The sequence below is a fragment of the Grampus griseus genome, assembly GCF_964374135.1.
Source record: "Grampus griseus genome assembly, chromosome: X".
Classification (NCBI taxonomy): domain Eukaryota; kingdom Metazoa; phylum Chordata; class Mammalia; order Artiodactyla; family Delphinidae; genus Grampus; species Grampus griseus.
Genome location: NC_138999.1, coordinates 33,292,522 through 33,320,386, shown reverse-complemented (window position 1 = coordinate 33,320,386; position 27,865 = coordinate 33,292,522). Strand labels below are relative to the sequence as shown.

At 42.2% G+C, this 27,865-nt stretch overlaps 1 protein-coding gene across 5 annotated transcripts in view; it reads right to left on the bottom strand.

The window, feature by feature from the left end:
* The window catches only part of SYTL5 (synaptotagmin like 5), a gene marked incomplete at both ends in the record, with an annotated part of 100,984 nt that overhangs the window by 4,976 nt on the left and 68,143 nt on the right, over positions 1–27,865 (bottom strand). For 2 of the 5 annotated variants that reach the window (XM_082681380.1, XM_082681381.1), the window contains 9 exons: positions 791–899; positions 9,486–9,647; positions 11,248–11,347; positions 13,418–13,596; positions 17,306–17,371; positions 18,199–18,291; positions 19,840–19,946; positions 21,588–21,717; positions 27,569–27,710. In XM_082681380.1, coding sequence (XP_082537506.1) covers positions 791–899; positions 9,486–9,647; positions 11,248–11,347; positions 13,418–13,596; positions 17,306–17,371; positions 18,199–18,291; positions 19,840–19,946; positions 21,588–21,717; positions 27,569–27,710 — 1,088 coding nt within the window. The remainder of the gene's footprint in view (positions 1–790; positions 900–9,485; positions 9,648–11,247; positions 11,348–13,417; positions 13,597–17,305; positions 17,372–18,198; positions 18,292–19,839; positions 19,947–21,587; positions 21,718–27,568; positions 27,711–27,865) is intronic. The other 3 variants (XM_082681382.1, XM_082681383.1, XM_082681384.1) reach the window with 3 other exon arrangements.

The window sequence follows — 27,865 nt, the reverse complement described above, 5'->3', positions numbered from 1 at the left end:
GTGAGGCAACTGAGGCTGAGAGATAGTAATTTAGTTGCACAGGGTCACAATGACAAGGGTGATAGGAAAAGAAAGATAAAGGAGGCTGCCTGTAGGAGTTGAAGAAAGAAGAAGGGCAAAAGGGATTTAAAAGTTGACTCCAGGCTTCCCTGGTGGCGCAGTGGTTGAGAGTCCACCTGCCGATGCAGGGGACACGGGTTCGTGCCCCGGTCCGGGAGGATCCCGCATGCCGCGGAGCGGCTGGGCCCGTGAGCCATGGCCGCTGGGCCTGCGCGTCCAGAGCCTGTGCTCCACAGCGGGAGACGCCACAACAGTGAGAGGCCCGCGTACCGCAAAAAAAAAAAAAAAAAGTTGACTCCATCTGGATTTTTCCTTTGTATTTTTTGTTCCAGGTTAATTCCTTTCTCAGGATGCCCTGAGCAGCTGTGAATGTCATAAATCCAGACAGCATCTTTCTGCACCTCCCCTCTCAGCAGGCCATCCCCCATCTCCCCCTAACCCCCCCACTCCACCCGGCAGGGGGGAAGATCCTATATGTCCTGGACTTCCAGGAAACAAATCTCAACATTAAGGTTGGTCTCTAAGTATGAACTCTGTCCTTTCCTTCTAAGAATCTGACACCCTTCCCCATACACAGTGTATACTTTTCGACTCTCCTTAAACGACAGTGACACCTAAACCTTTCCATTTCATCTGTGTAATGTAAAAGTAACACAGTCCCCTGATCCCTATTTCCACACTGCTAGAAATGGAATGTCCCTGATCAAAGTCATTGATTGGTTTTCTCTACCTTGAAGCTGTCCTAGTGGAGGTGTCAGGTTCTCCTCTGGGGGTATGTAACGTAAAATGACTGTCAGCTCTCCTTTGTACTGAAGGCCGATATCCTCAGCAAATTCCACCTGGCCAAGAGGAGACAGGTGAAAAGAAAAAGTGAGAATGCTTGGTTTGTAATTTTGTAGCCCATATTTGAATGTACAATATTTACTTGGTAGCGTAAATGTGACAATTTATTCCCATTCAACTATGTTGGCACTTATTGGTTCAAGAGATGCCTCAGGCATGAGAAAAGAGAGGCTGGAAAACTCTATGAAGCTATTTGAGTATAACACTCAACGCTAAAGGGCTTCCCTGGTGGCACAGTGGTTGAGAGTCCGCCTGCCGATGCAGGGGACGCGGGTTCGTGCCCCGGTCCGGGAAGATCCCACATGCCGCTGAGCGGCTGGGCCCGTGAGCCATGGCTGCTGAGCCTGCGCGTCCGGAGCCTGTGCTCCGCAACGGGAGAGTCCACAACAGTGAGAGGCCCGCGTACCGCAAACAAACAAACAAACAAACCCCCAAAAAACATTTACCGCTAAAGTAAAAGGAATTTGAGAGGAGATATATAACACACGTTCGGTGAATCAATGGACACTGAGTGCCTGTGATGGATTGAGAACTGGACCCATCACTGAACATACCCAAATAATTTGGGGTATGAGGCAGGAATAAAGATGTCACTGAAAACAGCCCCAGAAGATTCTTCTCTCTGTCTGTCCTTGATGTCTCAAGGCCTTCCTAAGTGTCCAAGAAGGGGCAAGTAGGCAGTAATGTCTGGTTCATATTGGGCTGCCAGCCACCAACTATGAAAAGCTATACTGGTAATTCACATCATTAAAACTCAATGAGGAAAAACTGGTTCACTCCAACATTGCTGGTGGGACTGTAAAATGGTTCAGCCACTCTGGAGATCAGTTTGGCATTTTCTTAAAAGACTAAACATACAACTACCATACACCCTAGCGATTTGCACTCTTGGGCGTTTATCCCAGAGAAGTAAAAGACTGTGCACACTGAAAAAAAATCTGTACACACATATTTGTATCATCTTTTTTTGTTACAGTACAAAAAACTGGAAACAACCTAGATGTCCTTCAATAGATAACTGGTTAAATAAACTGTGGTACAGCCATACCATGGAGTACTACTCAGCAAGAAAAAGGAATGGCTATTGAAACACACAACAACTTGGGTGAATCTCTAGAGAATTATGCTGAGTGAAAAGAGGTCAGCTTAATAGGATACATACTATACGATTCCATTTACATGACATTTTTGAAATGACAAAATAATAGATATGGAGAATAGAGTCATGGTTGCTAGGGGTTAGGAATGGGGGTGGCAGGGGGGAGGTGGGTGTGGTTATAAAAGAGCATGAAGGATCCTTGTGGGGATGGACCCATTCTGTATCTTGGCTGTAGTGGTGAATATACAAAGCTACACATGTGACAAAACTGCACAGAAATAAATACACGAACACACAAACGAAAACCGAGGAAATCTGTATAAGATGAGTGGATTGTATCAATGTCACCACCTTGGTTGTGGCATTGCACTATAGCTTTGTAAGATGTGACCGTTGGGGGAAACTGGGTAAAGGGTATATAGGATCTCTCTGTATTATTTCTTACAATAGCATGGGGATCTACAGTCTTCTCAAAATCAAACTTAAAATTTAAAAATGCAGTGTGAGCACATACCCACAGCCTCTGTTCTATAGGTCTCCCGTTTGCCACTGAGTCAACGGAACTTTGATTTTTCATAAATAGGGTAAGAAAAGTAGTGTACTTTCCTCAGACTTTTCCTGCAGGAACTTGACTGCTGAGCAATGAGTCAAGGGCTGAGAACTGCTCTCTTCTGAGAGAGGGCAGACTGAAAGAATTCAGAAACCCCAAAACCCACAAGAAAGCCCAAGGCTGTTCAAGCCTCAGCGAAAAAGACTGATACCATTACAAAAGGAATCCTTGCCTTACTTTGCTTCCTCTTGGTGGTGCTAAAACTTATTAGTAAAGGTGGGGAAGTCATTTGAAGTATTTTTTTCAGCTATCTTGCCAGGGGCACAAATGATATTAGATGGTGGAACAGACTATCCATCTAATATTTAATTATTTTAACTTGAGTGCCTTGTAAGAGGACTTTTCTAATTGTTTTGATGGTTTCAGTAAATTTTAGTTTATGTGAAAGTCACAAATGGAAAATTAGAATGGATATTATGACAGATAAAAGAGATCAACTGCTTTTTTGGTACCATGGCTAATGAGAGGTGAGGTATTTGTCCTCTCTGGACCTGAGTGGGCTCTGCGATTGCTTTGACTAGTAGAATATGGCAGAAGTGATAACGTACCAGTTTTTGGGCCCTGGCCTTAAAATGAACGGCTTCTACTTCTTCTCTTGGAATGAATATTCTTGGGATTCTCCCTCTGGGAACCCATGATGTGAGGTCCAAGTCACATGGAGAAGCCACACGTCAGTGCTCTAGTCGGCAGGCCTAGCTGAGTTCCTACCTAGCTGGCAGCCAACATCAAGTATGAGACGGCCAACTGGAGCAACCAGCCCAGTCAAGCCCTCAGATGACTTCAGCCTCAGTCTACCATCTAGCCTCAACCGTATGAGAGACCTTAAATAAGAACCACCTAGCTGAGTCCAGTCACCCCAGGGAATCAAGAACAATAGTAATAAATTGTTGTTTTAAGGCACTAAGATTTAAGGTAGCTTTCTATACAACAACAGTTAACCAGTGCAAGCTCTGTTTGCTTTCAGCTGAGATCTTTGGGTAGGAAAATATATTGGCAGAAAAAATTATATGTGCAGGTGTCACATACTAACGTGTAGTGTATTTGTAGAGATCAAAACATGCATTATTGGGATTTATTAATGTTGCATTACTTTCTAGCTGAAATTCAAATACACTGGTGACTTGGTATAAACACAGTCCTCAAATCTTGTGGGAGTAGAAAATAATAAAGGTGAAGTCTTATGGCATTATAGTCACACACGAAAGAAATCCAAAGGAGGGAGTCATCTTACAGTCTGCACATAGCTAATATCTTGGGGTATTTTTGGTACGCTTGCAAGGAAATTCCAAGGCAACATCCTGTCCTGGCATACTACCATTTTACATTAGTCAACCAACTCCTACTCAGAAAAAGGTTGCAGAATTCAATACAGTTTATTCAATTCTACCAACACATATGGAATGGCTTCTTGTAGTAATGATTTTAAGGCATTTTGCTAAGTGCTACGGGGACACGGAGAGAGACCCGGCTTTCAATGAATTTTCATTCTATCCAGGAGATATATATTCAACGGAAGCTCTGTTCATCTGCCCGAATGCTCTTCATTCCCAGCGAAGAGCAGAATCCTCTACAAAGACCGTGCGTGCCCGCTCCCATCAGCTGAAGTGCATGCTTAAGTCAGCTGCATTAGTCCCCGAAGCTCTATGCCAGGCCTATTTGTGGCTGTAATTATATAACTGAATGTCACAAATTGAAGAGTCCCAAAAGACAGCTGCTACTACAAAAATTAGGTTGACCGACTTATCAGAACTAAAGATTTGAAAATAAATTTGCTATTGGATTATATTTGGGCTCCAAGCTGTAAAAGATTAGGAACAAGATGGTGAATATGTAGAAAGGTTTTTGCACTTGGTTGACTTTGAAAGTACTCTCAAGTTTTTGTTTCACTTTAGAGAAACACAAACTAGCAACTGTTGATTAGGATACATTAGGGTCAGAATTTATGCCAGGAGGATATGACAGAATTGCAATCACTGAAACCATACTCAAACAAAACAAAGTGCCCCTATATTAGAAGACCTGAAAATGAATGCACATGTATTTGTTTTAAGTTAAAATACATGATTAAGAAATGCACTGGGGGAGCGGGTATGTGTTTGACTTCTGTGACTTAGTCTATGAACTGACCTACTATTATTGGTCCTGATTGCTGGGAGAAGAGCGCTTCTACCACACAGCAAGCTCAATGCCAGACAAATGATGACAGTGGCTCCCAATACAAGTACAAAGAAACTACTGTGGGAAGAGAATAATCCAGAACGGGGTGAAGAGGGGGCCCGTGTCTGGTCCTTAAAGGATGGGAGAGATGATGACATACGAAGAGGGGTGGGGGGAGATGATTAGTCTGGGTTAAGAAAGCAGGATGAGCAGAGTACAGTGGGGCTTGCGCAGAATGTGTCTAAGGACTGGTAGGGAGTCAGGTGTGATCAGAACTGTGTGTGCAGGGAAGAAGCAGCAAGGAAGACGTAAACAAGCTGTCTACTCTGGGGTCCTGAGGAGACCTGAAGACACGAATTCCTGTTATCGTGTTTTATTAGGGTGGGTAGTAGGGTAGTGGGACCACAAAGTGAAGAGAGGTTTACCAAGGTTGTGATATGAGGCAAAGTTTCATGGAGAGTAACTTTTGCTCAGTCCCACAGGGGAGCTCTGAGGATAAGACAGGTCACACCTCAGAGCTGTCTCAATCAGAGGCAAGGGAGTCACCCATCAGTTATTGATCAAGGGCTCTGCCCTCAAGCCCCAGAAGCCTTAAATACCTAGGCTCTTCTGGCTTTCCATGCCCACACTCCAAGCCCACTGCAGCAGCCTGAGGACGCCTCTCCTACACAGATTGGTAGGTGCTGGCTGGCAGGAGGGACAGCCATGGGGAGCCATGTATGCATGAAAATGGGGATATAGGTAAAGCACTGACATCTTCCTCTGCTCCAGAAGGCTTTTTGAAGAGCTAGAGATCCACTTTCCATCAGAGTAGGAAGCAGAGTTTCCACTCAGACACTTACAGGTCTAAGGTGGGGTCATGTATCATGGACATAAGTCTGCTCAAACTGCCACATAAAGAGAGAGCCCTTTAGCTAGGCAATCATTTCACGGGACCTTATATTACACTGGCTCTGCCTGAAGGTGGGATGGCGAAGATTTCCTTGGAAAACCACTTAAGCTTGCTGTTGACTTTCAAAGGTCCTTTATATAATCACACCTTCTGGGAACACTCGAAAGGCAATTCATACTGACAAACTCTTCTTGTCTAACTACCTAACATGCCTTCCGGTAAGATAGCGAGTTATAGCTAATAAACAGTCCCACGTCATGCAGTAAATGGGAGTTAGACTGTGAAACTACTTTCTAGTAAGTACATCTGGCATCTTGAGTTCTTTCTCCATCTGCGTTGCCCTCCATATGGGTTGTAAGACCCAGCAAAAACAAAGGAAGTGGCTTCCCTGGTGGCACAGTGGTTGGGAGTCCGCCTGCCGATGCAGGGGACACGGGTTCGTGCCCCGGTCCGGGAAGATCCCACATGCCGCGGAGAGGCTGCGCCCGTGAGCCATGGCCGCTGAGCCTGCGCGTCTGGAGCCTGTGCTCCGCAATGGGAGAGGCCACAGCAGCGGGAGGCCCGCGTACCGCAAAAACAAAAAACAAAAAAAACCAAAGGAAGGTGTCCAGGGACTTTTCACCAACACAGAGTCGATAAGCAATAAGGCACTGTGTCTTTCCAGCCTTCCCACTGCCAAAGGATGTCAGTATTTCTGAATGTTTAAAGACTGTTAATTCCGATCGTCTATTACTAAGGAAATTGGTCCCTGTAGCTCACACTTCAGCTCCTCAGCTGGATAATCTACAAGAAGCATCGAGTCTCCAAGGCTGCCCATGCTCTAGCTGCAGCTGATGAAGTGACTCCTGCACTGAAATGACTGAGGGGCAGACGGAGAATGAAATGACAGTCCTCAGAGTCGGCTGGTAATCAACCAGAAGGAGCCCAGCTCAGCCCGAGGACGAGCCACTCACGAAGCAGGAGGCGGCGTACAGAGCATGTTTTGGTATCCTGCCTCCCTGGTTTCGGAAGGCATGGTATCTAAGCAAGTCTGAATAATCTGCAGCCTTTCCTCTGTAAGTGTCAGAGGGAGCTTGGTGGAAAAAGATGACAGGGATTAGAGACACCAGTTTCAGTTGCGCTCCCCAGAAGCCAACCCTGAGGGGAGGATTCTTATGCAAGTGACTTATTAAGCAAGTGCTCCCAGGACAGGCCAGTGAAGGGGTTGGGGAAATAGGCTGGGGAAGAGGAGGAAGCCAGGCAAAGGTGCAGCTAGATCCAGCAGGAGAGCTCTGGAGTATAACGCCTCAGAGCTTTTCCCACTCAGTAATGCAACGGAGCTTTCAAACTCCCCCATCTATCAGTTATTGGCTAAGGGTTGCCTTGTGGCAGGGGGTACATACGCTCCCAGGAATTTCTGGCTCTCTGCCTACGTGGGAAAAATTTACAATAGCCTGAGGACAGACTTGTAAAGAGAGCCTCTGGCAGAGGACCAAAGGAGTTCCAGTGCCATTAAACACCATCAGGATGTTTCCACTTTGAGCGGCCTCAGAGAGATCCTTCTCCCTTATGATAGAAAGTCAAACCACTCAGTGTCAATGTGAAGGTGATTACCATGGAAAGCTGTTGACCCCGAAGCACAGAGGATGCTTGGGAGAGGCCTGGGAGAGCTTTGATATCATCTCAGTGCAAATTCTCCAACCATTTCCAAGAAACTGACTGGAAACCCTCCAAGCTGGTTTCCAAAGAGCCCCTCTGTGCTTTCATGTTATATTTCTGACAGACAAATTAACTTCATGGACTAAGATACATGTTACTTGTCCTTCATCAGTGTCACGCATCGTATGATATGTCGGACATTTTCTATGATTCTTTGATGCTCACCCATTACACAAAAGGAAGCACGTGATAGGAGACTGTTAAGTCAGATTAATTGCTATCCTTTATGTTGAGGCTTTTCATTGAATTCCAAGAAACTTAGTACTGTAATGACCAAATATTTCTCATATTTAATGTCAGAGAAATGTTATGCTATCATGGACTTGTTAACACTGCACTTCCTATCTCTACCACATTTACGTTAGTCATGGGAATGAGGTTATTTCCTGTTTGAGGATTTCTATTTCATTGTCCATTTTCCCCATAGCCCAATTAAACCTCCTAAAGATTTTCCATGAGTTATTTACACCAAGTTTAAGGTCAACACTTATAAAATCCACTAGAATATTGTATTTAATTTCTGAGTCTCAGTCTCCTTATATAAAATGGGGATAGCTATGCTAACCCCACACTGATGGTTGTAACCATGAGACGTGAACGACGCTGCTACTGATGATGATCAACAAGTGTTACTGACGATGGTCACTTGTTTTTTGCTGTCTAGCATCCACTCACCATTTTTTTTTTTTAGTACTACTGTACCAGGATTTCTCTGGGGGCAATACCACCTTCAAGACCAGAGTTATGTCCTGATTGTCTTAAGCCACTCAATGTATCTCACCTCCCTAGCCAGAATGATTGGCTCAGGATGGGCAAATAATGTAATGAGAATTAGGAACCAGAGCCAGGGCATTGGCTGGACTATTGGGAGGAGGAGGAACTCTCTCCTCTCCTGGACAGTGTGAGGCAAGGATGAGAGGTTTGCAGCTGTCATGGTGTCCAAGAGAAGCAGACCTGGAGCTAGTGAGGGAGGTCCACACTGCATGAAGTCTGCAAGTGAAGCTAACACAGAGAAGAGAGACCAAGAGACTCCAGGGCCTTGCTAAGATCTGAGTATCTGGATTAAGCCACGCTTGATAATCGCTGGCCCATAATTTCCTTTTATTTTTTTGAGTAGCATGAGCTGGGGTTTCTGTTAATTGCAATATAAGGACTCCAATGTAACATAAATACTACCTAGCATTTAGTGAGAAGTTTACAATGTGCCTGACACAATACTGCAAGCATCACATAGCAGGCTTCTTCAAGCCTCACAGCATCCCTATAACTGATGTCCAACTCTTTTATCACCAGTGAGAATACCAAGGCCTGGGAAGTTAAGTAACTTGCCCAAGGTTACACAGAGTCGCGAAGCCAGGATTGAACCCAGGAAGTCTGAGCTGCATCCACTATCTTTACCATCATGTTCTTTTTGCCCTTCTCTCTATAAAGAACAATCTTTCGTTACGTAAATGTGACCTTTTTTCCACCTCACGTTTGACTTCAAAAATTACTGTAAATGTAGAGATACCAATTGCATAGAGTGAATCTCAGGTACTGTTGGTTTAGTTTAGAACATACTATAGTAGCATTTAATTTCTAGAACCAGCTTTGAGATTTCTTTTTCTGACTATAACTCAAGACCTGGGTTCTGAATCTCAAAAGTAGGAATGTAGGAAACCAGATACTTTAGCTGCTGGTCACTTCCTCATGTGAGCTAAGGCAAGAGCACACCTGCTCATGTCTGAATTGTGGAGAATGAGGAAGAGAGAGAACGTTTTGAGACTGATCGTGCTCTATGGAGCTGTTTTTGTCTATGTGAAAATGAACGCTTTCTCTTTCTAATAGGATCATAGAATGTATTCTTTTGTTTATCCATGGCAACCTTCGAATGATGACTACATTTTTAGTAGATCAAATTAATAAGATATATGACTATGGGGCTTGATTTTACAGACAGTCTGTATCGAAGAAGAAGGCTTTCCAAAAGAATGGATTTGCATTTATTATATTATTCCCAAATTAGCTGCACTAACCTTTTCAGATTATCGCTTGACAACTGGAAGCCTTCAGATTCTTTAGGCCTGTGACATCAGTTTTGCTCATTACTTGTGTAACTGTTTGACTCATCTGGAAGCATTTCCTACCTTGGGCTGAAGCACAAACCACTCATCACTTGGATTTTCGAAGTTCCATGAGTCAAAAGGAATCTCCACCTCCCCGAGGAAGCTGTTTCGTCCAAATCGATCGTAATGCCAGACTGAGAGCTGCAGAGTTCTCGTTTCCAGCTGGGCATGGCTGATGGTATACTGCAAAATCAGATTTACAACATCACACTCCATAAGGAGGGCTCTGCCCACTTCTAGGACAGGTTGAAATTTACTACCAGCAGCTTTCAGATCAAATACATTAGTAATATGAACAAAACAAACCCAAGAGAAAAAAAAAATCTTCATTTTTCTTCGTTTCTGCTACACCCGAGGTTCTATTCCATAAAATCATTTTGTGTGAGCCTTAGCACTGAACCATATATCAACAGACTGTTTCGGGGGGGAGAGTCGATACATTTCAGATATTGTATAAAAAGTGTCAGGTGATGAAGCTTGTCCCCTTTTCAGTTTTACCTGCTTTTCATTTGCCTAATTATTTTGTCAACAACTACTTTGTAAGCACAATGTTTAATATATCAATTCTCTAATTTATCTGTCTTATTTTATTTATAACAAGAAGCCCCAAATCCAGGATAGTATTGACAGTGAGAAACTTGCAAATGCCAAACCTCATAAAGTTCAGCCTAAGTGCAGGGATGAATCGATATATACGTAGGTTGAGCAGAAAGGAAATATTGTTGGCGTGGTTTTGCCTTTTCCAGCAGAACATTATCCAGGGCCACAAGCCCATACACCCTCAAAACCTCCTGATTATCCTAAGCAAATGATCACCTGGGACATACTTCAGACCGACTGACTCCTGATCTCGGATTTGCGTCTACCCCATCCTTGCTGTTCCCGGCATGATTAACCTGGGCCCCCTGCTTCCTGGATCTGCCATGTCACTTTGTTTTTCTCTTCTGCTTGGGCTCATCTTTGCTATCTTGTCATGGCTGCTGGATTCACCCTCTGCCTATATTCATTCATTTTCACTTTGATCTGTTTTGATATTGGTTCCTTCTTTCACATATGACCCCGCTGACACATGCCCCAGCTCACCAACTTCCTCCTATGTTGGACTCTGACTCCATCATTCTGGGCACAAGATCCATAAATTACTCTGCGACTGGCAATAACGTCTACATCCCCATCTCCCTGGATCTTTCTTACCAGGCTAGATTGGTCCAGGGTGAGAGAAGAGGTTACATGGAAGCCTATAGGGAAAAGTCATTTCTCTAGAATCGGGGCCTGGGTCATCTCTTATCTGGGCCACCGTCTCTGAGAGTTCTGGAATCCAGCCCTGCATCTCCACTGTTCACTAACCACATGCTTAAATTTAGCCAAATTCCAAAACCCTTACAAGAAACAGCACATCTTCATGCTGTGTTAGCAGAACAGTGAGTGGGTACAGACCTGCTATGTTACTGTCAAAACTGTGACAAACTTCTTTTAGGCGAAACTAGAAAAAACACAGTTTTCCCAAGGGTGAAACATACTTTTTGACAGGATGTATCAGGTCCGATGTAATTTTCCTCGATTGTCTCTACTTAAGGTGCAATTTCAGGAGCACCAGAGAAAAACAGATTAAGAGTGGTTTACATTTTTCTTTTCCAGAAACAGAAAGCCAAGGGTATCACACTAATTGATTCAAATTCTACTTTGCTAAAATACATATAAGCCTTGACATGCAAATCCTCAGTAGTTTCAATGAGGCTGTAAACTGTATCACTAAAGTTACTCTGAGAGAATATTTCCTTACCTTTAGTGTTTCATTGAATTCTGGATTGGTGCCTGTTCTGATTCTGGTCTTGCGCTTATTATTTCTAGACTTGTCAGGAAGAAGGTATGACTTGACATAACTGTAGATGGTAAAAAAATAAAGAAGTGAAAATAATTCTTGGGAAACATCTACTTTGCAAGAAATGCTCGGGGACATCAGTGAATAAAAGAGGCAAAGGGAATAGGCTAGTGAGTATAAGAGACAGAACCAAAGGGAATGTTGTCTACATAACAGGACACCTTGAAATATAACTCTGGACCTTCAATAAGAGAGAAGCATTAAAGTCGAGTGGTAAAGGGTGTGGGCTCTGGAGTCAAGCCAGCTGGGTTTGAATCACTCCAGGCCTCACTGGTTTCGGTGAACTCAAGAGCTTACGTATGGCACTGTGAAGATAAAATTAGCTGAGACATACAAGAAGCTGACATATTATACTACTCAATAAATGTAATCTATTATTATGATCAATGGTCTCACAAAATATGGGGTTATTTTCCTCTCCACTCAGATGTCACGACTTCTGATGGGTAGAGTCAATGGCCATGGATGGATGAAGAAAAATGGTGCAAAGAGGAAATGAAAAATAACAACCTGAAATCACAACAGCAATTCTACCCAATACCTTGCCTTGAGCGGTCCCAGGAGTCTCTTGGAGTGAAGCATCATGGCAGACTCAGAAATGTACAAGATTGAAATGGAAAGGATGCTACCAGAGTCCTGAAGCACATCTTCAGGATGGGCTTTAGATGATCCCTTTCCATGCTAGTCTAAATGATGGTATTGGTCCTGAAGCTCTCTGATATTTAGCTGAGGAGGTAAGTGGACCAATCTGTACTCAGAATCCATCTGTGTGTCTAATTTGGAAACAGCTTTGCTGAGTTGTTTACTGAACCTAGGTCATCTTTACGTAGAGAAAAGGTGAACAGCAGGTCTGAGACTGCTCTCCTTAGAAATGCCTGCTTATAAGCTCGGCTCTTGGCTGGCATGTGGGAACCTGGATTTCAGGAGGATTCTCGTCATTCCCAGAACAGATATAAGTGGCTCACTGTGACTAGAATATTTGTGGAAATAATATGGCTTCTGCTGAACCCCTGCTTTCCTTCTGGGAGACTGGGAATTTGTTGTTATATGCCCAGGTGAGTCTCTCAATGAGCTTCCCTGGTAGACAACACTTCACATGTGTTGGCACAATTCGTTGCTGGAGGACTTAAGCACCTTAAGCACATCCCATGTGACTCCACTGAGAAAGGATACTTGGAAGCTTAAGCCTGGATTCTTTAGAACTTTGCCACATATGCCTTTTCCCTTTGCTGATTATGTGTGGAGACCTGGGAGTCCTCCTAGTGAATCATCAGACCTGGCAGTGGTCCTGGGAAGGCATGGCATATCTCTGTACCTAGCTTCTTTCCAATGTGCTATACTCATCCTTGCCCTCCTGGGCTCGTCCTGAAATCCTGAGAGCTTCAAAATTGCCCTCTCAAGTTGTTCAATTGGGTGAACAGCTTGGTAATTTTCTCTGGAGTGTTTCCCAGAACAAAAATTAACAGGATGCTCTTATACATCCTGGGGTGTGCCAATGTGTCAGCCCTCTATCTCAAAGAGCTGCCTCTGTGTGAACTACAAATCTGTCAGTCCTGAGTCACACTGAGTAATAGCTTTTTAAAAATCTGGAAGTTCCCTGGTCATCTAGTGGTTAGGACTTGGTGCTTTCACTGCCATGGCCCAGGTTCAATCCCAGGTCGGGGAACTGAGATCCCACAAGCCGTGCAGTGCTGGAATGGAATGGAATGGAATGGAATAGAATGGAATGGAATGGAATGGAATGGAATGGAATGGAATAGAATGGAATGGAATAGAATGGAATAGAATAGAATACAATACAATACAATAAAGTAAAATAGAATAGAATAAAATAAAATAGAATAGAAATAAAATAAAATAAAGAAGTAAAAATCAGGTAACCACAAATGCAACCATTATACATGCACATCAAAGAATATTTAGAAGTTTGGCACAGGAAGAAAGTGACGATCAACCTTCTGAATCTAGAGGAATGCTAAGACGCTTCTGAAAAAGAAACACACATGTGACAAACACACATACTCACATATGCAGTGACCGAAATAGTCTGAGGAATATGGTATATGCTTACGCATCTGTCCTCTGTTTCTTTTCATCTCCTATGGCCAGATTTCTGCAATTCTTGACAAAAATGTAGAGCCCGCCAGTTTTGTAGCAGTAGCTGATGTGGAGAAGGATTTCCCCGCTGACCTTCACGTTGCCATAGTCTCCTGTTTCACTGTAAACACTCATCATGCTGTTCAGGCTGGTCTGAAATAAACAAGATGAAGAGAGGCATCTAGCGTTATGCTAGTGATCTCTTCACAGAGGTTACCTCCCTTCATTCAGTTACAGTTCCCATTGTCTATAACGAGCAGGGAAGTTTAGGGTGAAAGGAAGAAAGCAAAAATCGCTTGTCTTTCTGGTACTGTATAAAATCCAAGCCTGAAAAAGGACAAGAGCTAGGACCATTAGTAAGGAAGTCAGGAAACTTGCTGAGAGGGGAAGCATTATTGTCTTCTCGGGTTAGTGAATACCCTGTGTTTATTCACTGCTTCTAATGAATACAGGGTCATTGAGGCATTTCCCATCATATCTCTTCTCCTCATCCCTGCAGCATTCTCCTTTTTCACTGGTAGACTCAAGGTCAGTCTACTTCAAGGTCTAGAATGCATTGACCAGGACAAAGAAAAACTCATTTCCTATTTCTGTGCTAGCATAAGCCACAAGCCTCTGTCTCTGACATCTACCTAGAGTACCCCATCAGTCTCTGGGAAGCCAGAACTCTAACGGAGCAAGACCCTATGGGGCCTTCCCAGGACAGACCCGCCCCCATATCCTCTGCTATAGCTCCTCTCTGAAGCACCCAGATAAGAGTATCAGATGCACACTTCCTGAGTTGTTTTACAGATGCTAAAACTCCCACCAAATTGGAAGACATTAACTACTTGATGACCATGAACACGTGGCCCCCAGACCTTCCGGAGCCTAAAGACTGCACACCTTCAACCAGTCAGAGAACTGTGCCCAAGCTGATCACATACCCTGCAACCCCCGTCCCTCACCTGGCCTTTAAAAATGCTTTGCTGAAACCCCTTGGGGAGTTCTGGGGTTTACAGAGCACCAACCACCTGTCCTCCTTATATTGGTGCTCTTACAATCTACACTGTACTTTCCTTCACCACAATCTGGTGTCAGCAGATTGCCTTTACCGTGCCCAGGCGAGCAGACCCAAGTTCGGTTCAGTAACAAAACTGCATCTTTAACAAGGGCATGCCAGGAGAACGTCACATGCCCATAGCTGTCAGGCTCCCCCCTGAGCAGCCGTACAGCCACATGGGTAATAATAAGACCATGGCTTTGTACGCATCTATAAAATAGCAACCCACAAAACAGAACACTGAAGAAGAAAATAACACAGCAACCAATAAATAAAATTAAAATGTAAAAAGAAACTCTATCCAAATGTACCAGAATGAATGAAGTTTCTGATGACACACTAATAGCAAGAGACATGTTTTAAATTAAATGTATCAAAATTATCCTGTAGTACCAGCAGCACAAACTCTATGTCTTAGCAACACGACTGTCACAAAAGGCCACCTGGAAGGCTTTCAGGAGTGACCCAGGAGTTTCAAAAGCCTGTCTGTGAACCACTGGGAAGGACTATGGTGAGTGCAAAGAGAGTTTAGACTTCCTACTTTTTATACTTTTTTGTTTATACATAAAACAAAAGTCATTACCTTCCTCCAATTGCTCAGAGTAGAGACTGATCAAAAAACAGGAAGTGGGTGATGTGGCTAGTATCTATTCCAAGCTTAAGTCAAGGGCAAGGGCAAACCAAGGATTCCATAATTATGTGGAGATTAAAACTTAAAGAAAGCCAGTGAGTGACCTACTTCATCTTTTTTATTCATAAAACAAAACATCAAAATTTTCATGATAGCAAGTGTCTTTGAGCAGTGCTTTGCAAACTTCCATTGCATATAGGTCGGGACTTCCCTGGTGGTCCAGTGGGTAAGACTCCACGCTCCCAATGCAGGGGGCCTGGGTTCGATCCCTAGTCAGGGATCTAGATCCCGCATGCGTGCCGCAACTAAGAGTCCACATGCTGCAGCTAAAGATCCCACTTGCCACAACTAAGACCCAGTGCAGCCAAAATGAATATATATATATTTTTTTAATTGCATACAGGTCACCTGGGGATCTCGTTAAAATGACGATTCTGATCTATTCAGTCCCGGGGGGGTCTGAGATTCTGCTTTTCTAACAAACTCCTAGGTCCACAGTTCCCAAACTGTGTGTCTCGGCATCCCAAAGCAGCAGAGCCAACTCACAGGGGCAAAGCAGGATATTTTAAAATTTCAAGGGAAACACAGCGACAGCTACCAGACACCATGCAAACTACGAACAGTGGTTCACAGTATTAACATTAAATTCCACCTTATTCTTTTCAATGAAGTCCTATCTACGTGAAGCTGAGTTTGGGGCAGTTGCTATGACAAAAAGCAAGTATTGCACAAAAATCAACGGGGAACAGGAAATGAAAATGATGCTACCCAATCAGATTCCAAGATCTGACAAGTCATGTAGTGCCCATCAGGCACGCACATCCCATCAGGGGCTATTTAAGACTGGAATAAAAATATTATTTTTCTTTCAAGTTATGTATATTATTTTTTCAAACGGCTACTAAGTTGTTAGGACCCCAGTACTTATTAAATTTGTTTTTCAAGCTAACTACTTAATAAATGGGCTAGTCAGGTATTACTTTGGGCCTAGGAGTGCTATGAAATTATCACTGAGACACTAGCGGCTCTGTGAGCTGACAGCGTTTTCTAGTCTCTGTCCCAGGTGATACAATACTGCTGGTCCACGGACCATGCATTGAGCTTCAAGGGCTTCAAGAATAAGCCTCAACCCCCTCATGTTACATATAAGTAAAGTCTCGCTCACAGAAATTGTTGGCAGTGCCAAGAGACTGTGACATAAAATTCGTATTTTATGGCAAGATAAGAAAAATTTAAACATAAAAAATCTTCTTTACCCTTTGGCCTCCTCTCTCCCCACACTGTACATTGTGTATCTGTATTATGCATCGACCAGACCTCCCCCATTGGCAGAAATAACTGCTCAACCACAGAAAGCAACATTCTCCTAGCATCAATAAGAAACTCAGTAAAAGATAACATTCCTTCTTGCTCTTGTAAGGGGGCATGATGACACTTAGATCTGAATTGTATAAACTGTCAATAATACATCATTTAATGTACAGCCCTCTGTCTCAAAAAACTTAGGTAACTGTGCCTTGAGTTCACAAGGGTGGAACAGTTCTTGGAGCTTTTGGAGATGCTGTTTCTGGGTTATAATCCCCAATTGGGCTCTAATAAAATTTCCCATTTCTTTCTTAGACCGACTGATTAATTTTTTTGTTGACAACATAAAGCCAAGATTTCGAGATTATTAGTCTGAGGACCTCTCCACCATACCTCACTGCCTCCTTGTATCACTGACTCGTATCTACACCACATTCCTTTGTTGCCACTTCTTCAAAGAGGGTCCTCTGTAAGCACGACATCCATATATAGAAAAGACAGTTTAAGAACCCACAACTGCTGACGCTTGGGAGAAACTGAAGAAGTTACAGAAATTTTACTACTAACCAAACTTTACGCTCTTAACCAAGCCAATGCTGTGAGTTAAAGAGAGATGTTTACTCTAAAGGTGGCTTGTTCGTGGTAAATCATTTTAGACCATGTATCTTTTCACTGTTCCTCAGATTCTAATGTTTAACAAATGTTCTTTCTTTGGAATCCCTGGATTCCGATCATGTTATTTACCTTTTAAAAGAGAACCTCTGGTTAACTGTACACAAGCCAGAAAGAGATAAATGCTGGAAAAATTGCCTACCTAATTAGAGTCCCTGTACCATGAACTTTGTGAAGTGTGGTTGGAAAAAAGGAAAAGCTTGAACACTCACAGTGTCTGAGTCAGCGTCAGGCACACTTAGGTAGGTCCACTTCCTGTCAGAGCCTGCTTGAGAATTCTTTAAGGAAGCCACCCAAAGGTCAAAAGAAAAAAGGGTATTAGAGCAACAGACAGAAATCAGAGAAGCAAAGACAAGACTTGTAGGCATATAGATGGGTATAAGGACACGGGAGCTCCTAAAGCTCTCTCAAAGAAGGGTTCAAACACCAAAGTAAGAAGGGATTTTATTCCGCAGGCAGTGGAAAGCTATGGACTTGATGTGTGAGTAGGAGAGAAACCTACTTGGGTACATGTTTTAGGAAAGTGACTGGCAGTAGAGTAGAGGATAGTTGGGGAGTTGAGAGAATGGTGGCAGGGAAATTTAACAGCTGAGAACTGAGATAATTCATAGGCTTCCGCTGATGAGACCCTGAACTAGGGAGTGATAGGTTTTAAAACATGGGTGAGGGGCTTCCCTGGTGGCGCAGTGGTTGAGAGTCCGCCTGCCGATGCAGGGGACACGGGTTCGTGCCCCGGTCCGGGAAGATCCCACATGCCGCAGAGCGGCTGGGCCCGACAGCCATGGCCGCTGAGCCTGTGCGTCCAGAGCCTGTGCTCTGCAATGGGAGAGGCCACAGCAGTGAGAGGCCCACGTACCGCAAAAAAAAAAAAAAACCTGGGTGAGGAGAGGTTTTTAAAGTAGGAGAGGGAAGGAATCAGAAGCCTTAGGAAAAGCCACCACAAAATTTGAGTGAAAACTACTCTGTGGACAAAGAGCAAGCAGGAGACTATAATGACTTTTAAATCACTATCACGCGCTTTTGAAGAACATTATTCTCTCCTTTGGAAATGCACAGAAAATCACCGGAGGAAGACTCTTCCAGTGCATGCTAGAGAATTGCTTACGGCTGACAGGCCGCTTGCTAGACTGTGGGTGTTTGCAGAAAACCGAGAGGACGCTAAGTCATCAATGCCTTCTTCTGTCTCTTCCAAGTAGTCCTAAGGAAGGATGGGAAAAAATATCAGTGGTTTGGTTTATTTCTTTCCTAGAAAGTCTTTTCACTTAAAAAACCACTTTCTTAAATACTTGAAAAATCAGATACAAATATCTAGAAATCACCCCATTCCTACGTTTTTCTCTTTTGCCTTCCACTCTGATGGTACCTGAACTGCACCATCAGAGGATTGGGGTCTCCTTCCTAGGGATGCTTGCCTTATGGAAAGAATACGAAATTTGGAATCACACAGACCTCGGCGTTCAATAACTACCTCCCTGCTCACTAAAATGATTCACTTTGAGCAATGTACTTAAAGTTATTTTTTAATTTAAAAAATTGGGGCACATTTGTGTGTGTGTATATATACCGTCAAAATGGGGAAATGTATCTTGAAAATCTCTCCAATAGAATAAACTATTTTAGATACTAGATTCTTGTCCAAAATCCCAGATTCTACTTTTCTTCTCCCACCGTTTATTTCCTGGTTATTTAAGTAATACATTTTTATAGCAAAAAGTTTAAGCAATGTAGATAAATTTCAAGTAATATAAAAAACTTATATCTCCACTAACATTAATGATCAAACTTAAAAAATTTTTGATGGTATGGATAGGATACACACACACACACACACACACACACAAATGGATTATATCATGCATACTTTTTTTTTTTAAATCATGGACACCTTTCTTTTTTGCTTCTCCTCTCTTCCCTGGCACTCCTCTCACCCCCACATGTGAAACTAATATTTTGCATCCTGTTGGAATTACATTCTCTTTTATTTGATGCTCCATATAAGTGAGGTCACACGGTATTCGTCTTTCTGACTTATTTCACTTAGCATAACGCCCTAGAGGTTCATCCATGTCGTTGCGAATGGCAGGATTTTTCTTTTTTGTAGCTGAATAGTATTCCACTGTATACATATACCACCACTTCTTTACTCATTCATCTATTTACTGATGGACACTTAGGTTGTTTCCATGTTTTGGCTATTGTAAATAATACTGCAATGAACATGGGGGTGCAGATATCTTTACAAGTTAGTGTTTTCATTTTCTTCAGATAAATACTCAGAGGTAGAATTTCTGGAGCATATGGTAGTTCAAAATTTTGCAAATTTTTTGAGGAACCTCCATACTGATTTCCATAGTGGCTGCACCAATTTACATTCCCACCAACAGTGCACAAGGGTTCCCTTTCCTCCACATCCACACTAACACTTGTTATCGCCAATCCTTCTTTTTTGAATTTTATCTTATTTATATTTTTTATACAGCAGGTTAATAGTTATCTATTTTATACATATTAGTGTATATATGTCAATCCCCATCTCCCAATTCATCCCACCACCACCCCGCCCACCTGTTACCTTTTCTAAATTATTCTTTGGCTGTTTTTGTACGTTAGTTGCGAAGACTAATAGGAAGAAATTATTGTATATCCTCACTTCACTCTCAACTCATCCTCACCTCAAAGTGGACAGGTTTGGAACAAGATTGTGCCCTTTCTTCATGATCATTAGACTCTCCCGCACCCAACTTACCAAGTCTTTGTCTGAAGTCCCAGGGACAGACTTGCTTCTTATGCTTACAGTATCCTCTAAGTCTTCTGTAAATGAGCCATTCAAATCTAACTCAGATCGACTCCGGTCTGGAGGAAAGAAAAGGAAAGATGTGAATCATCTTGTTTTGTTAGAAGGGTTCGCTTTTCATTGTGAATGTTTCATCGTTATTCCAATTCTTTCTCGGCATAGGGCATAGACAGTGTCATGAAAGCAACAGAGTCAGTAACTCCGTGCTGTTTATGCTAACATACTTCCATTTTTTTTTCATACTTCCATTTTTTAACAGTATTTTGAAATTTCCTTGGACTGACTTACCAACACTGATGTGTTCATTTCTCCTTTGAGCATAGGAGGGCAAATGCTCTACTATAAAATACTAATGTTTTAAGCTGTTTAAGGTTTCTGCTTTGCTCATACACTTTGGAAAACTCTCACAGGATGGGCCCTTAAGCTTACCAAAAAAATAAAACATTAACCATTCTTTATTTAAATATTTAGAGAATCTACTGTGTTTCCATATCTGACATAAAATGCAATGAAATGATACAGCAAGTTCCTTTCACACAAAAAGGGAGTGGCTGTAGGGAAACTGAGAGGAAGTTCTATTTCTTTAGGCACCAGAACATTCTTTCATGAGCAGAATTTCTTGCTTTTAAAAATATAAAGAACAATGCAAAACTCAGTAATGCTGTGGATAGCTTACCAAGACACAGTTTATTTCCATAAAACAGTTCTATGTCAAAGCACTGCTGAGATAGAATAGTGGCTTATAAATGAGAAAGACTGAAGACAGCAAGAGAGCAATTAAGTTTGAAATGATAAATGACACAGAACTGCTTAGCATAGCACCTGACACAGAGTATGTACTCCAAACACAGGAGCTATTGAGTAGAAGTAGTAGAAATGCACTCTATGAGGTTGGCTACTTTAAAATTTTTCATTTAACGGGTGAACCGATTTTCTAGTCCTGAACAAAATGCAACAATAAGCATAAACATTTAGACAACCCTTCAGAGCTACCTGGCTGGGAGAGGCTCTCCAACTCAGCACAGAGAATCCAGCCTTGGGCTTTAGGTAAATATCATCAAGTAAGTGGCAATTTCTTTCTGCTGAGGATTTTGTCATGATTTCAAATCTACACGTGGGACACAAACTTCCTAATTATGACATGTTTCTCTAAAGAGTTTCCTTATTTGTAGGTAACAAAATCGCAACATAAATAATCTCTGCTTCACAGGGTTGTTGTGATACTGAAGTGAAATGATACTTTTGAAGGTGTCATACAAATGAAAAGGGTTATTAATAATCCCTTAACGTTGCTTGCAAAGAACTCTATTTAAACCATGGAATAATGATTAATCTGTCAAGATACAGGGCACTTCTGACGCCCATATCAATGGAACTATCATCGTCTTGAACTCTGGGCATGTGTCTTTATCTTTCGTATCAAATGGCCCAGCTCTATTTCCTGCACTCCTCTACTGACATTTGGTATAGCTCGGACACCTGGCAGTGATGACTGTATACTGTATACTCCCGCCAAATCCAAGATTCATGGATTTTGCATGGAATGCAAGAGGCTTTTCAGCAGTTCTTATGGAGTGGGCCTCCCTCCATGAATGATTATTTTCTAAGGCATGAAACATCCATTTAATGCCACACAAGGGAGTCAACTCCACCCGATTTATTCCTGTTTACAACACAGTAGTCATGTGGCAAATACCCACCTGAGGAGAGGGAGGCCGTGGACACTGCTATGGAAGGTGCGCCGGAAGTTTTTCGGTGATGACTCTTCGTGTGATCCTCGGAGGTGCTTTCAGTGGCAGCCAAATCCATGGAATTTTCAAAACCGTGCTCCTTCTCACAGAGTAGAAATGAAAAAAAAAAAAAACCCAAACCCGTTAGATTGACTGTAACTGACTTCCAAATCCTTCCATATAAATATATACCAGTATAACCGCATCTATGTCTATTACTCTTCAGGAGGAGCAAGCTGATATCTGGAGTCCATATAACACTAAAACTTACTATCAATAATTACTCTCTAAAATATATACTAAGAGGTTTGCTAACTAGCACAAAAGGTGTTTGAAATAATTATTCATTGACAAAATGAGTGAGTGTTCTAACATATGGTTAGCAGGAAAGTTGGTATTAATACAAGTACCTCCAAACTTAAACGAACTATGTATAAGAATCTGGCAAGCTTCATAGCCTCAGAGTAGTGCTCGGGGTTAGAACTCTGTTTGGTCCCACATTTGTCCTCACGGTCAACACGTTCTCTCCTCAACCACCCCTTCCTTCCAGCACCCCTCACTTAACAGAAGACCATGCCACCTTTCTCATCTAGTAAGCTGGATGATCAGAACATGGTCGCTTACGTCATTATGGGAATGAAATTTCATGCAAGGCACTTACTAAAGTTCATAAAAGGATAAAGAATGGGGACTTCCCCAGCTTACAGGAATAGGTGATTTATTTTATTTTTTTTGGAACCTGCTTGCTAATACATGCTTGTGCACGTGACAGAATTCAGACACTTACTTTCATTATAAAGGAAAATCCTGTCCCGACTTTGCCTGTGCCCACAGGGGCTTCACAACTGCATCATTCCAAATCTGCTTGAGTTTTGAAAAACTAATTTTGGGCTTCTGAGAACTGGGCTGAGGTTAAGTTTCCATGAAAATGATACCACGGTGTGATAATGATCGAACCTAAGAGAGACTCTTTCGTTCCCCCTTCAAAAGTCCTACAGAAAGGCATTCCCTTCTTGTTGCCCTATCTTTTCCCCATACCTTAAACACTGAGGAGATGTTAATGAACTCATTCGGGAAAGATGGAACTCTCACTTCCTTAGCATGCAAATCAATGCAGCTTCAATACAGACTGGTTTTGATCTTTGAGTATCCTCCAACACATACTACCTGTAGCAGGAGGAATCTGGCTCCTAACTTTTCTAATTGCTACAGACCACTAAGGTTTATCAAAAGGCTGTGATGGAGGTCAAAAGGATAGGTCCGTTTTCAACACCTCTTCAAAAGTTGGTCACACATGGATTTCTCCAAAGAAGCGAGACCAACTTGCAATTACGTTGACAGCAAATTTTCGAACTGGCACCCTGCAGTATCATTAACATTGAGCACTAACGGGCCAATTAATATTGTACAGTGATGAACATGTAACACATACCCTGAAGATTTAGGATGTGAAGCCTGAAATTAATAAGTTACATCACAGCAGAGGACAGGTTAGAGACTTTCATGTTCTAAGAGTTTTCCATTTTAAAAATGTACTTCTCACATACTAAGGCAGACAAGAACACTGAAACAAAGAGATGCTGAGAAATGGGAGAAATTGAGAAGCTGTGACCTCGATCGTCATCTAATTCTACATAGGTCTTCCCTTCATCATGAAAGAGCAAACCTGTTTCATAAAGTACTGTGCTGTATTAAGTCTATTCAACAGAAAATATTTCTCTTTGTGTCTCTTTTTGTCTTAGAAAAGACCACCTAGATCAGCTGGAATGCAAAAGTGAGATCAATATAGACACTGCCTATATATATGTATGTACACACGGTTGTAGGGAATTTCTGTTAGGGAAACCTAGGTGTTGCTTAATAAAGTATTCTTGTATTTGCAGCAACATGGATACAACTAGAGATTATCATACTAAGTGAAGTCAGAAAGATAAATACCATATGATATCACTTATATATGAAATCTAAAATATGACACAAATGAACCTACCTATGAAACAGAAACAGACTTACAGACATAGAGAACAGACTTATAGTTGCCAAGGGGGTGGGGGTTGGGGGAGGGATGGACTAGGAGTTTGGGGTTAGCAGATGTAAGCTCTTACATATAGAATGGATAAACAACAAGGTCCTACTGTACAGCACAGAGAACTATAGCCAGTATCCTACAACAAAGCATAATGGCTATTCGGGGTCTTCTGTGTTTCCATACAAATTGTGAAATGTTTTGCTCTAGTTCTGTGAAAAATGCCAGTGGTAGTTTGATAGGGATTGCACTGAATCTGTAGATTGCTTTGGGTAGTAGAGTCAATTTCACAATGTTGATTCTTCCAATCCAAGAACATGGTATATCCGTTTTTCTTTCTCAAGACAGCCAAAGCAATCTTGAGAAAGAAAAACGGAGCTGGAGGAATCAGACTCCATGACTTCAGACTATACTACAAAGCTACAGTCATCAAGACAGTATGGTACTGGCACAAAAACAGAAATATAGATCAATGGAACAGGAAAGAAAGCCCAGAGATAAACCCATGCACATATGGTCACCTTATTTTTGATAAAGGAGGCAAGAATATACAATGGAGAAAAGACAGCCTCTTCAATAAGTGGTGCTGGGAAAACTGGACAGCTACATGTAAAAGAATGAAATTAGAACACTTCCTAACACCATACACAAAAATAAACTCAAAATGGATTAAAGACCTAAATGTAAGGCCAGACACTATCAAACTCTTAGAGGAAAACATAGGCACAACACTCTATGACATAAATCACAGCAAGATGCTTTTTGACCCACCTCCTAGAGAAATGGAAATAAAAACAAACAAATGGGACCTAATGAAACTTAAAAGCTTTTGCACAGCAAAGGAAACCATAAACAAGACCAAAAGACAACCCTCAGAATGGGAGAAAATATTTGCAAATGAAGCAATTGACAAAGGATTAATCTCCAAAATTTACAAGCAGCTCATGCAGCTCAGTATCAAAAATAACAAACAACGCAATCCAAAAATGGGCAGAAGACCTAAATAGACATTTCTCCAAAGAAGATATACAGATTGCCAACAAACACATGAAACGATGCTCAATATCACTAATCATTAGAGAAATGTAAATCAAAACTACAATGAGGTATCACTTCACACCAGTCAGAATGGCCATCATCAAAAAATCTAGAAACAATAAATGCTGGAGAGGGTGTGGAGAAAAGGGAACCCTCTCGCACTGTTGGTGGGAATGTAAATTGATACAGCCGCTATGGAGAACAGTATGGAGGTTCCTTAAAAAACTAAAAATAGAACTACCATATGACCCAGCAATCCCACTACTGGGCATATACCCTGAGAAAACCGTAATTCAAAAAGAGACATGTACCACAATGTTCACCGCAGCTCTATTTACAACAGCCAGGACATGGAAGCAACCTAAGTGTCCATCGACAGATGAATGGGTAAAGAAGATGTGGCACATATATACAATGGGATATTACTCAGCCATAAAAAGAAACGAAATTGAGTTATTTGTAGTGAGGTGAATGGACCTAGAGTTTGTCATATAGAGCGAAGTAAGTCTGAAAGAGAAAAACAAATACCGTATGCTAACACATATATATGGAATCTAAAAAAAAAAAGATTCTGAAGAACGTAGGGGCAGGACAGGAATAAAGACGCAGATGTAGAGAATGGACTTGAGGACACGGGGACAGGGAAGGGTAAGCTGGGATAAAGTGAGAGAGTGGCACGGGCGTATATACACTACCAAATGTAAAATAGATGGCTAGTGGGAAGCAGCTACATGGCACAGGGATATCAGCTCGGTGCTTTGTGACCACCTAGAGGGGTGGGATAGGGAGGGTGGGAGGGAGACGCACGAGGGAGGAGATATGGGGATGTATGTATATGTATAGCTGATTCACTTTGTTATACACTAGAAACTAACACACATTGTAGAGCAATTATACTCCAATAAAGATGTTAAAAAAAAACGTATAATGGGAAAGAATAAAAAAAAGTATATATGTATAACTAAATCACTGTGCTGTCCAGCAGAAATTAACACAACGTTGTAAATCAACCATACTTCAATAAAATAAAAAAATAAAGAAATATTCATGTAAAGGCTGTTAGTTTTGAGGGTACTAGCACATGACAAGGGTGATTCCCTCCCACCCCCATCCCGCCAATGACGGTACTTAGGAAGGTAAGCCTTGTTTTGAGAACGAACTTGACTAACTTACTAGTTACTGGACTGATAGTCTGCTGCTACCCATGGGTACAGCTGTACCAGCTGTTCAATTTTTTTAAATACTTCTGTATCAGTTGGTAAACAGAGCTACTCCCAGTCCATCTCCCCTTACCTGTGCTCCCCTCCTCCACAACCATAGTTCTCCCCGCAATCCAGGATACTGCACGGCATGGAAGGGCCCCCAGGATGCTGCCCAACCTTGCGCCAGGGTCTGTTCTGATGGCTCAGTGCCCATGCCATACCAGTTGCTAAATATTTTGAATACCATTCCTTGTTAGGTTGCCAAAGCAGTGAGTGCAATCACCAACTGTGCGCGCCCTTTTCTGGACGTACTGCTTGCTAAGCTTAGTATAAATATTGATAAAAGTTTAAATATGCCTTTTATCTTATCAGCAAATTTAGACTATAAGTATTTAAAGACACTTATTAATTATTATTCAATCTGTCTGAATGCCTTTTGGCTCTTCCTTAAAAATATCTATATTTGGATGCTCACAACCTCCATGTCTATCTCCCTGTTCCAAAGCTCAGTTTCTTGCCTGCAGTAATGCGATGGCCTCCTTCTTAACTGGCCTTCTGGCTTCCACTCTTATTTCCCTACAGCTGCTTCTCAGAAAAGCCCCCAGTTCCTGTATAAACAGAAGCCAGATGATCTCACTGGTCTGCTGAAAACCCTTCAACTGCCCCCGTCTTATCCAGAGTAAATGCCGAAGTGCATACGGTGGTCTCCAAGACCCTACCTGGCCCTACTACCCCTCTGAACTCATTTCCTAGTACTCCTCCCTTCGTTCACTCACAACAGCCACGCTGGCCTCCTTGTTTGTCCTTGAACACACCAGGTATGCTCTCACCTCAGGATCTTTGCACTGGCTGCTCCTCCAGGGGCATTAGAGATCTCTTCCACACTGATGAAGTAAGGGCACTGACTATGCAAGATGGAGGTCAGCCATAAAGTGACTGGAACAACCTTCCTGCAACGTACTTGCTGAATATCAGTGCTGTCCCAGCATGGATGAAAACCTTGCCCCAGACTCCTGCATGGCTAATTCTTCCACTTCCTTCAAGTCTTTGCTTGACCAGGGCTTGGCATATAGTAGGCCCTCATTAAATACTGGCTGAATCAAAGAATTGTAGTTTGTATATAAAGATTTCTTAAATATAGATGTCAGCTATATATATGGAGTTTCCTGCTTAATCAAAAAATCTAGTAGATGTTCATTCATTCAAAAGAACAGCTTATACACACACACACACACACACACGCACACACACTATGCGATTTAAGTCTCCATTATGTGTTTATTTTAATGGATGTATAGAAAAGAAAAGGATAAAAATATTTCAAGAGTCTAGGTTTCCTAATTTTAATTGGTCTGGAAAATTTTTAGAACAGTCAAGATCTTGACAAGCAACGTGGAAGATCAAAATCAGAGACTGCTGAACATTATTTATATTTTATTGAAACCACATAGCTGTCGATACCCCCATCAAATTCCACCTTTGAACCTGCTCTTTCCCTTTCCTTCTCACTTGAGGCCTCCTGCCAGGAGCTAAGGATGCAGGAGGTTCAGTCCTGATAAAGAAGCATCTATGTTAAACAAGATAAACAACATGGTCTCAGGTACAGAGAGCTGAAGCCCAGCCATGCCATGGTGGTGAGGCTTAGTCCCAGAAGGGGGAGTGTTCCTTCACATCCGTGTACTTACTCGACTGCTGACTGAGGTCACGCTGCGTGTGCTTGGCGCCGGTGACCTCTGAGTGACTGGGGTCACACCACTGCTCCGGATACTCTTTGGAGTTCCAGGACCAGCTTCCTGCTCGTTGGAACCTGATGAACCAGTGCTTCCCCTAAGTGTGAAAGAATATTCTGACTTTAAAATGGAAGCAGAGCAGCGACGAAAGACACAGTCAGGGAAAAGCTTCCAAGAAAACAATGGCAACATGCGAACACCTTCAGGGGCTCATGTGGTTCAACGTCATTTGTCTGACTCCAGGGTCTTCGT